Below are 11,751 nucleotides of genomic sequence, written 5' to 3' on the forward strand. Positions count from 1 at the left end.
TATAACATGGATGAACCTCAAAAACATAATGGTAAGTCAAAAAAGCCGGATGCAAGACTTTATTTTATATGAAATATCCAGAAAAGCCAAATTTATAGAGATAGAAAGCAAATAAGGGCACAAAAGAGAACTTGAAGGGGTTATAGAAATGTTCTAAAACTCGATTGTTGTGATAGCTGCATAACTCTACAAATTTACTATAAATTATTGAATTGTACGTTTACAATGGGTTAATGTTATAATATATTTATGATACCTCAATAAAGCTGTTTTTAAAATAATCTGATAGTACTACGTCTTTATAAAGGTACAGAACAATAGGAACTCCTGTGTACTCCTTGTCTTAGCATAAATTGGTACAATAATTTTGGAAAATAGTTTAACATTCTTACTATGAAGTTAACTATGGGTATACCCTACAACCCAATGATAGGTATACACCCTGAAGAAATCTTACACCTGTACCTCAGTAACACATATAAGACCAATCAAAGTAGAATGCCAAAAAATAAACAACTCAAACATCCATCTATTTACAGACTACTAAGTAGAGAAAAACAGATGAAATATAGCTACTTGCATCAATATAAAAATCCTAAACATAATGAATAAAAATGATAAACTGAAGAATATACAGTATAACATTTATCATAAGTTTCAAAAAAGCAACCCTAACAGATTTAAGGACAACAAATTAGTCCTGTTAAAACAAAAGGAAGGGAATGAGGGGGAAAAAGTTCAAGGTCAGGTTACAGGAAAGAGAGTTCTGCAAAGGAGCTTCAGTGTTGTTGGTAATATACTATTTGGGTTGACCAGTGGGTTCTGACACTTGCTTTATTATGCATTGTAACTTACGTGCAATACTTTGTTTGGACTACATATGTCTTAATAAAACAGGTAGAGAGGCCTTCCAAATATAGAACCAAGAATGCACAGATAACATAACCATATCATACAGTCCTCAAAGGGATGTAAAACTAAAAAGGAATACCGCTTCATATCTACTCCCAAATGGTATTAACTTTGACTCAAGAAAAGCAAAATCAAATGGGAACTACCTCGACTTCCCATCATCAAATGTGGATCCATCCTTTCTTTCTCTCTTTCTTTATATACTGGAGGAGATGTCCTTCCACCTGTGCCCTGGATCCTATTCAATTCTGCCTTCATGGGAGATCTTACTCTGATTCTCTCTTTAATGTCTTGAGCCTCTCCCTCTCTGTTGATGCTGAAACCAGCATTTAACAAGTTCAAGTCTCCCCCAACCTAAATAAGAAAAATAAAAAGTGCCTTTCTGGCAACCACATCCTTCCAGTCTCAGACATATATCAAAAATGCCTACACAGTTTCCATTTCCTCCTCAGCCCTTATCAACCTGAATTGTTTCCACCATTCCACCAGAACTGTCCTGGCTAAAGTCAGCGATGTCAGTCCCATCCTTTAAACCTATGCATCTTGTATAGCTCTCATTTTGGTTAACTTCTCAGAAGACTTCAACATAAAGGCATCCTCCTGCTCTACTAAGATCCCTTGTTTTTTTGTAACACTAACTTCCCATTTCTCCAGCTTTTTATTTACCGGCAATTTTTCCGTTAACTATTCTCACCTCAGTTTTTAAGCACTTATAAAGATAATAGGACCTACATCACAGAGATGTGCAATTTAAATGATTTCACGTTTATAAATCACTGAGAATGATGCCTGGCCCGAAAGTAAGTTCACTATCAATATTTTTAGCCACTATCAATATTATTATCCAAACATGAAATGTCAGATTTCTTTAGCATTCTGTCTTACGCTTCTTTTCTGCTTTCTATACTCTCACCCGTGATAGTCTCATCTTTTCTCATGGCTTCAATTAGCAGCCATACAGGTGATAGATCTGTAGACTAAACTTCTCTATGCTCCAGACCTTCTCATAAATACTTACTAGATATCTCACCCTTTAATGTTTCACAGGCACATTAAAATCAATGGTCCAAAATTGAGCTCTTTATCCCATCCTCCCAAAACATTCTTCTCTCCCGGTGTTTCCAAGCCCAATAAATGGTTTTGCCATCCACCCAACTGGTCAAGCCAGAAACCTGGAAACCACTCTTGGTTCTTCTCTCTATTCCTACACAGTACCAAGCTATGTTGATTTTACCTCTCAAATCCAACTACTTTATTCAAACCCCTCTGCCACTATCTTGGTACCAGCTCCCAAAAGCTCTGACCTAGACTACAGGTATAGCAGCTGAAAGCATCAAGTACCCTTGCCTTTTGCTCAAGCACTCACTTGAGTCTCGGTTTTCCGTTTCAAATCCAGACCTGAATCAAAATAGACATTAAAGTTACAAATGGGACTCTAAAAAACTTCATTAAGACACTTTTCTTACTATTTTAAAGGAGAAATCTAAGTTTATGTTAGCAATAGTGAAATCTCAGAAGTCTATAGCTTAGTCTCAACAGGCTACTTAAGAGTTACTACCAAAAGAGGTTATATTAGCTAGGCACATATAATCACGCAGATCATAGAAAGCTTTATTTACAGTATTACAAATAACTGTTGGGTTGAAGAAGAAATACAAACTGAATTACAAAATTTCTAGCCAACAATACTGAAAACAGTATCAAATCAAATCTATAGTATCAGCCAAAGCAGTGCTTGAAGTAATAGTCACAGCTTTAAATACATATAGGTTGGTGGGGGGGGGGGGGGAGGACAAATTAAGCACTCAGCTTAAAGATAGAAAATGAAGCAAATAAACCAAAGGAAAGCAAAAAGATAAAAGGTGTAGGAGAGAAAAAATAAAAGCTGGCTTTAAAAAAGAATTTTTTTAAGCTACTCACTAACTTAATTGAGTAAACGAGGAAATACAACCACCCAAAGTTAGAAATAAAGTAATACAGAAATAGGCTTTTATAAATAATTACTTTGTCCCAATCTTTGCAAATAATTTTTTAAAACTGGATGAAATATTAGTGATTTTCAAGGAAAAGTTTTAAAAAGTTGACTCCAAAAACAATAAAAATCTAAACAGATCAATTTTCAAAGAAAAAATGGAGAATATTTTCAAAGCACTCCCACCCAAAAAAGAACCAGGCTGACAGTTTGAGAGCATTTCAACCAAACTTTAAAGTATTATGGAAACACTGACACCACATTAATAAAGAATGAACAGGCAGAGCACAGATGTTTAGAGCAGTGAAACTATTCTGTATGTTACTATAACAGTGGATACATGCCATTACGTATTTGTCAAAACCCACAGAATGAGTTGAACCCTAATGTAAGCTATGGACTTTGATGATGATGTGTCAATGTAGGTTCAATTGTAACAAATGTACTACTCTGGTATGGAATGGTGACAGCTGAGAAGGCTGTGCGTGTGTGGTGGGGTCAAGGGGTATACAGGAATTCTCTCTACTGTCGGCTCAATTTCTAAAGCTGCCCAAAAAATAAAGTACACTAAGAAAAAAAGAAGCAAAAATAAAGGCCCCAGAAGTATCTATATTAAGCTAAACTGTATACAGGCTTCAAGAAACTATGGACAAATACAAAGTAACCTATTAGAATCGTTATTTTGTAAGATGAGAAATGAACAGAGGAAGGACAGGGTGAAAGAAAAACTATCTTTTTTAATATTTCCTGATTTCTAAACTATGTCAATTACTTGCAACTTTAAAAACTAAACTTAGAGCTTTTAAATTAAGTACTATACTACTGACAACAGTTCTCTGAGGGGTCAGATTATAGATTTTTTTTCTTCTGACTCATCTGCATTTTCTAAATTTCTACCTTAAGTATATATTCCTTGTATGAGATGTTATTTCTCAAAAGTACCACTAACTATATAATTAATCACACCTAAAAACCTAACATTCAATCACTTTATATTTAGTAAATCTATATGTAATACATATTTAAATGCCTACCATATACTATAAACCATTCTAAGTACTAGGAAAACAACAGTGACAGACAAAATCTCTACTTTAATGGAACTTACAGTGTAAGAGAAGGAGAGATAAAACTTTACAGTTTGTCACAGAAGCACTTTTATTAAGAAAATTAAAGCAAGGAAAGGAGCAAAAGAGTGTGAATGGGGGAATGGAGGTATGGTATTGTCAGGACATGCGTTACTAAGATGACCTTCAAATAAAAAGCTGAAGGAGATTGGGAATGGAGCCATTTAGACATCTGGGAAAAAAGCATCCCAGGCAGTAAGAACAGCACATGCAAAAGCCCTGAAGTAGAAATGTGGCTGGGATGTTTGAGGACCAGCAAGAAGGCCAGTGTTGCTGGGATGAAGCCAGCAAGAGAGAGCAGTGCAGGAAATGCAATAAAGATGTAAAAGGAAGTGGGGAGCACATTCCGTAGGGCCTTATAGGACATTTTGCCACCATGATGGGAACCAATAGGGAGGGACTTTTGAGCAGAGGAATGACCATCTGACTTGTATTTGAAAAGAATTACTGAGGCTACTATGTTAAGAATAGACTTGGAGAGAGAGCAGAAATAGAAAAACCTGTGAGGAAGCTGTTACAGTAATGCAGATGAAAGGTGATGTGGTGTGGAACAGGAAGGAAGAAGCAGAATTTATGAGAAATGGTCTGTTTCTGGATTTATTTTTAAGGCAGAATTGACCAGACTTGCTGATGGGCTAGATATGAGGTATGAAGAGAAAAACGAGAAATTCTCCAAGGTTTTGGGCAACTCCATCCTTCTAATTCATCAAGCCATTAACTGACATAGTGAAGGTTAAAGGAGGAACAGGTTCTGGGAAGCAAAATGAAGTCAAAGATGTCAAAGACAACTGGACATAAGAATCTAGAGTTGAGAGGACTCATCTATTGGCAATATAAATTTGGCATTTGTCAGGATATTACTCAAGAAATCTAAATTAATACTATAGAAGCAACATGTAGTTGTGAAGGCAGTAATGAAATGCTGAGATTAAAGTTTACCTGGCTGGAGCTCTGAAATATAGCATATCCTCGACATTTCTTACAGAGCTATCATGAGAACCACCAACCTCCCCACTCCCATCCCCTATGTTTCCCCAAAGTCAAAAACACTACTGTAACAGAACATTTCCTCCAAGGGTATTTACACAAAGGGAAGTTTCATCACTTTAAAAGTTATCGAATATACCATGACTACTTAAAAACAAAGCCATGTTGAAACGCTGAAATGTCCAGCTAAGTCCTTTCACCAGCTATCTAAGCCCATCATTCTCGGAGCTCAGACAATTCAAATCTGTGCCTCAGCAAAACTGTAATTTACTACATCACAAAAATTCGAGGTCAGTGAAGAACAGCCAATATGGCAAGGGAAAAGCCCTTGAATACCAGGACCTATGATTCACAACCAAAAATTTTAGTTAAAAAAGATAAAAGACAATAGATCTACAAGCTAGATCTAATAAGTTTTAGATTAATTTTGTCCCCATCTTAGCCAGGAGATGTGATCAGGTCAAAATGGCAAACATCAATAAAGCATCTTTTAAATTTTCCATATAGCAAAAACTCTCCTTCACCATATTAGATAAAATTTGCAATTACCAGGTATATCAGGGGAAGGTAAACAATATTTTTAAATGTGGTAAATAGTAAATAGTTATAGTAAGATTTTAAAAAAAAAAAAAAGGCCCAACATCTATCTATCAGATAAACATGCCTCCTGCGAAGGAACATGGCAATTCAGGATAGAAAAGCAGGGAGAAACCATCAAAGGAATTAGAGGGAAGCAACTAGAGAAAACCAAGGTAAGCTGTAGTAAATATTCTTTTATATTTCAGAGCAGAGAGATGTTAGGTTTAGAAAAATAGAAAGCTAGATGATTCCCTGCTCTTCTCCTTTAGTCCACTCTAGTGAAAGGTTAATTTAAATCCATACGTTAACTCTTAGCGATAGTCTACATTTTCCCTCTTATTTGACAACACACACACCCATCCGTACACCATCTACTAGTGCAAAAGAAGTAAAGTCAAAACTATGAGATCTAATAGGTGAAGACAAAGTCTTTGAAAAATCCAGTGGATTCTCACTCTTCTTTTTTAGCCTATCAAATCTTTGGTCTCCCCCAAATTCATCTAGAGTTTTACTAAGAAAAGAAAATCAGTAGGTCTGGCCAAAGGATCATAAACCACTTACCAACTGGTCTGGATTAAGTTGCTCTCCATTTTTCAGGCGATCCTTGTAATCTTCCAGTTTGAGCTACAAAAGAGAAACTTGTATCTACTACAACGTGATATAAAATTCTGAAACAAACTAAATACCAGACTGTTCCTTATGAAAACAAAGTTCTTGAAGTTAGCTATCAATCTGTAAGAATAACATTTTACTACGAGGCAAGCAGAAATTGTAGGTGAGTTCCAGTCAGGGAAAAAAATATTACACACAATCAACATTAGTCTGGAATTACAAAAGTTAAGCAGTAATAAAACCTTTTTCTCTTAATGGCCTCTATAATTAGACTACGTGACACACAGGGATTTAATCAATCATATGCTCCTAACCCAGTGGTGCTCAATCAGGGGCAATTTTGTCCCCCAAGGTTATACGACAATGTCTGGAGACATTTTTGGTTATCACAACTTGGGGGATGGGAGGGAGGAAGAAGGTGCTACTGGCGTCTTGTGGGTAGAGGCCAGGGATGCTGCTGAACATCCTACAGTGCAAAGGACAGCCCCCCCACAACCAAGAATTATCCAGCCCAAAATGTCAATAGTGTTGAGACTGAGAAGTCCTACTCTAACCTCATACTGAAACTGTTACCTGTTGAATTATGTAGGCATTTGTTCCATAGGAAACTTCCTAATGGAAGTACAGAAATGTAAAATACTTCTTTTCTAGAATTATAGTAGCCTCAACTTGCAGCTATTTTTCATATAAAATTTGATATTTAAGTAAATAGATGACAAATTAATTGCATTTATTGTCCACATAATAATGACATGACCCTTTATGGTATTCTAAAAGCAATGTTTAGGCTCCTTCCATATTGGCTGGATAGCTTTAAAATGCTCTTCCAGAAGCTTGAAACAAATGTGTAAGTACTGACCAGATTGGTATTCACAATTAAAGAGGCACTATAGTTAAACTGAAGAGCATAATTATACATATATATGTAGTTCCTCCACCTGGGGTAAGACATTAATGAGTCTCTATCAATAGATCCTGCTTTGACTAATTTCCCACAGTGGCAGGGGATTTGTGCTGACCCAGGCACACTCACCTTATCACACTTGTGATCAACTGCATGCATTCAAAAGACAACTGGTGAGAGCTAGGGCTACAGAGAAGCTACTAGTAACTGGCTCTTCTTCACTACCTTCCTAGTGTGTGTGTTGGTGGGGGGGGGGGCGCCAAGGGAGGGGAGAAGGGGGAGGAAAAAAGAGTCAACCAGACTCTTAAAAATCTCTTCACCCTCCTCCATTAAAAGCAACTTTCCTAGGGTTTAACTAGGTCTTGGCATAAAAATATTTAAGAGTTCCTAGGTCCAGATAGTTATTAACTCACCTTACTATCCCAAGCAAAAGAGAATCATGACACAACAAAGCTACGTGCAGTACTGTTTCACAGGCTACATGACTCAGGAAATGAAGAATGATTTGGATCTTTACATCAGCATTTACTGTAACGTTAGGCTGATTATAACCCTGAGTAACTTCACAAGGCTCTCTACAATGCTTTCACCTACCAATCTTAAACGATAACCTAGCAACACAAAAATTAGTGCTAAAACATTTTCTGGCTCTACCATCATTAAAGCTTCCAAAGACTGCAGCAGCTATACTGCAATATCAACTGCTGCAGAAAGTCACAAGGAAAACAAGCTAAAAAATTCAGACTATTACTCATTTATGAAAAGAAACATTAATACTACACTCAAGGAATTAATCTGACGTAAAGTAGCCAGCTCTTCAAGTATTTCAACAGTAGCATGCATAATAATTTTACCATGAAGAATATTTTTATTCAATTATTCTGACAAATCAAACAGAAAGTGTTTAATATAGCCAATATTTAGCCCACTTGTACATTTTAGCCAGCTAAATCTCAAGGTTACTTAAATCTTTAGGAAAAAAATCTTTAGGAAGAATACCTATGAGCCCTGATAGAAAGCAAAAATGCCAGTTCCTTAACCCTTATTTAAGATGGTGCATATACAGGGCTGGGAGGAAAAAAAAAAAGTTACCTTCTTTTTCTCGATGTTTCTGATTTTGTGTTTAAGGCATATGAGTCCATTATCAATATATGTCTCATATGCTTGGGAAGGAGAGGCAGCAGAACCGAGAGCAGGCTGCAAGGGGCTCATGGCCCGCTGGCTTTCCCCATGCTGACTGTGGTTCACTTGGGGCTTGGCTGACTTCATATTCCCCTCCTTTCCCTCCTCCGAATGGCCTGAAGGTGACTGGTAACCAAATGGAGATGAAGAGAGTTGCACCATTGAAACAGATGAGTCTGAAAGAGGGAAGAAAAAAACAAAGTATAAAAGTCAATTACGACTAGAGGCTTTAAATTCCCTTAAAAGTCTAGACCCACGCCCTCAAAATTCTCTTCCACAGAAGTGAGCTCAAAACCTAATGATGCTTTAAATACCACACTTCCATTTCACTACCTTGAAGGCAATTAGTGCCACGCACTGGCGCCTTTACGTAGGCAAAAATCTACAATATGGGGGACGTTTCCAGAAATTCAATTTCCCACACAGGGATGAAGAGCCGCTAAACAAGCAGTGGCTTCAGAGCTGAGGGCAATCCACATATTGAATAATTTCTATGGTCAAGTGATGACACACAAAAAATAAGCCTTCCCCATCGGGACAAGGCAGCCATTCGAAACTCTCTACATTATCCCTCACCAGCATCCCCGACCCCAATCACTAACAACGACTTTTAAAAGAAAATCCCGAGCACACACAATTCTTTTAAAGCTCTCATTCACTAAGTGAAGAGAAACTTCTTGAACAAGAATGCTAACTTCCCTTTGATTGCTCTGGGGCCTATAAGGCAAGTCCGTCACTACTGGACATTTAGAGCGAGGTACTCTGTGAAGCTGAGACCGCCCCGAGTTGGTTTTCAATTTTGTTTAGACTAACCACTCACATCCAACCGGTTTAAGGGCTCATCCTGGCGAGTCTTACACCGTCCCGACCGTGACCCTAGCTCCCCCTCCACCCCCGCGCATCAGCGCTATTCCCCCCACTCCCCCTGAGGAGCATCCCCAAAGCAAGGGCACAACAGGCCCCAGGCAGCCGGCGCGGATCCCAAGCCCCTGCAGGGCCCGGGCGAGAGGCGCTTCTACGCGACGGGCCCTCGGCACCCCGAAGGCAGCGACCCCCGCCCTCCCCACAGTCCTCCGGACGCCGAAGCACACGGCCGGGGCCACTTCTGCAGGTGCCTCTAGGAGACCGACCTGCAGTAAGACGCACGGGCCACCTGCCCTCCAGGGCCCCGCCCCGAGGATGCCAAGCCTCCCCTGCACTCACGGCGGCGGCCGCCCAACCCTACCCACCCACGCGGGCCGGCCACCTGACCCCGCGCCGCCGACCCAGGCCGCGGCAGCCAGGCTTCACCTCCGCAGGCCGCCGAGGCCGCTGCCGCCGCCACTGCCGCAGCACGGGCCCGCCTTCGAAAGCCGGCGGGAGCCAGGAGAGCTGCGGAGGTGGACCAGCGCCACCCCGCACTCGCGTCTCCTCCTCCAGTCTCCTCCCTCTCCCGTCCCAGGCCTCGCTGGCCGGGTCTGCGGCGCCGGACGCTCCGCCGACTTAGCCGCTCTCACCTAGGCCCGCCCTCAACCCCGCACGGGGCTTATATGGGCGCGCCCCGCCCCCAACCGCTCTCCCAGCCTCGGGCCGCCGCCGCCTCCTCCTTCCGGTTCCCAGGTCCTGCAGCCGCCGGCCTCCGCCCGGGGGGCGTTTGCGCCAGGCCCAGCTGCGGCGCGAAGTCGGTCGCGAGAGGGCGCGTTCTCCCAGCGATTGCGCAGATTGCGGGGCACCAGGTGGGCCTGCTGAGTCGCCGCCGGGAGCTGGCGGGCCGCAGACCCGGCAGCCCTACCCGACCTTGATGATTGCATCCAGTAACAATTGGATGTGCGACCTTGAACAGGTGATTTCGATCACTCGAAAAGCGCAGCGAGCCCGTTGTGGAATTGCCAGTTAAACCGAGCTTGAGCCTCTGGTGGTTGAGGTGGGCACTGTTGAAATGCAGGGATGCCTTTGACCCCCAGATTCCATCCTTCACAGTAGGACGGGGAAAAAATCAGTTTCCTCAGAAAGGATAGCATGTATGAGCAAAATGCTCCAAACCAGCGTTGCCATAAAAAGGGAGTGGGTGACTCCGCAACCTTCAGTAACAAGATTTTATTTAGGCTGTGTCATTTGTTGCTTTGAAACAGATTAATTCGTTGTCACTCAGAGAAAAAGCTGATAAAAATCTTGGTAAGGTTGCATCAAATTAAGAGAAAAGGCTGGAAATACATCAGTGTTTCTGAAGGAAGTTATGGTGTTTCTCATACCAAAAGAATAAGAGGGGGAAAAAAGAAAAGAAAAACAGGAATACCTACCATGTGTCCAGCTATTACACCAAATAGAATTGTTTTAGGTCCTGTCCTTGGGGCTCTGATAAAAGTTATTTAGACTAGCAAGAGAAGAACAGAGAAAAATCAGAAGTATAATCAAGGAAACCAAAGTCCAGTTTAAAAAGTGTTGGGGAAACCTACACAAAAATTATCATGTTTTTTAACATTTCTTGATACAGTATTTTGCCAGTTTTTATCTGTGTTCTTTTCCGTCTCTGGAAACCTATTGTACCTTAATGTTTCATTTTAGCTTTGAATCTCTGAATCCCATATGTGACCTTGAGGGTCAGACAAATACTACACTGTCCATTTGTTTCGTTGTTTACAACCAGAGATAGAGCAGAAGCTGCTAAACGTGAGGGGAGGAAGCAAAAAAGTGGACAAAGTTAAAAAAAAATGTGAAGGACACACTTGGATCAACGATCAGGCTCAAAGTTACAGCACAGATTATGCCTGTTGTAGCCTGAACTAATAGTGAACCTCAGAATGGTATTTCAGACATATTAATCATTAAATGTTTGCCTTCTAATTGACCAATAATAAACTATCCCTTGGGTCATATAGATCTAGCCATAGATCCTAAATATTCCACTAAATGAAATAATTCTGAATAAATCTATACAGTTTTATTTCCCAACATATTTCAGAAAATGAATCAAGGATGCAAAAGCAAACATAATTAAATTTCAAGTCTGGTAAGGTACCATCTGTATAAGCACAGCATAACATTTGTAGGAGATTGTACCTTATAGATAATGTTGCAGTAATGTTTTCTGAAAAAAATGAAAAAGATGATTCAGAAAAAAGCTTTCCTGCTAGAAAAGATCTTTAAAGCCAATGAATTCAGTTTATTTTGAAAGCACGTGCCCCCTCAATTTTTACTTGTTAGGGCTTGTCTATATTTTCCCCTCCCCCACTCCCTATTTTCTACGCCTTGATTTGCCTTGCCAACAGTGAGGCAGTATTTGTGGATAGCCACCTCTAAGCTTAGCAACAAATTACTATATTTAAATGTGATTTTAAAAGTTGTTTCAAATCAATGGGGAAAGAATACATTCATTCAACAAATATGTTTTGTTATGTTAGTTATATCTCAGTAAAGCTGGGGAGAAAACCAAACATTTATTGGGCACCAGATATGTGTTGGGTACAATGTTGAGTGAGACAAATATAGCCCCTGCC

The 11,751-nt window shown here is 40.1% G+C and overlaps 1 protein-coding gene across 5 annotated transcripts in view; it reads right to left on the reverse strand.

Moving 5' to 3' along the window:
• CAPRIN2 (caprin family member 2) overlaps window positions 1-9,738 on the reverse strand; it is a 41,927-nt gene extending 32,189 nt beyond the window's left edge. For 2 of the 5 annotated variants that reach the window (XM_060024543.1, XM_060024538.1), the window contains exons 1-3: window positions 9,566-9,662; window positions 8,186-8,451; window positions 6,139-6,201 (exon numbers count right to left, since the gene is read on the reverse strand). In XM_060024543.1, coding sequence (XP_059880526.1) covers window positions 6,139-6,201; window positions 8,186-8,437 — 315 coding nt within the window. In that variant the 5' untranslated portion in view covers window positions 8,438-8,451; window positions 9,566-9,662. Of the gene's footprint in view, window positions 1-6,138; window positions 6,202-8,185; window positions 8,452-9,565 lie in introns of all 5 variants that reach the window. The other 3 variants (XM_060024540.1, XM_060024539.1, XM_060024544.1) reach the window with 3 other exon arrangements.
• Window positions 9,739-11,751: the final 2,013 nt, after the last annotated feature.

The sequence above is a fragment of the Delphinus delphis genome, chromosome 11 (assembly GCF_949987515.2).
Source record: "Delphinus delphis chromosome 11, mDelDel1.2, whole genome shotgun sequence".
Lineage (NCBI taxonomy): Eukaryota > Metazoa > Chordata > Mammalia > Artiodactyla > Delphinidae > Delphinus > Delphinus delphis.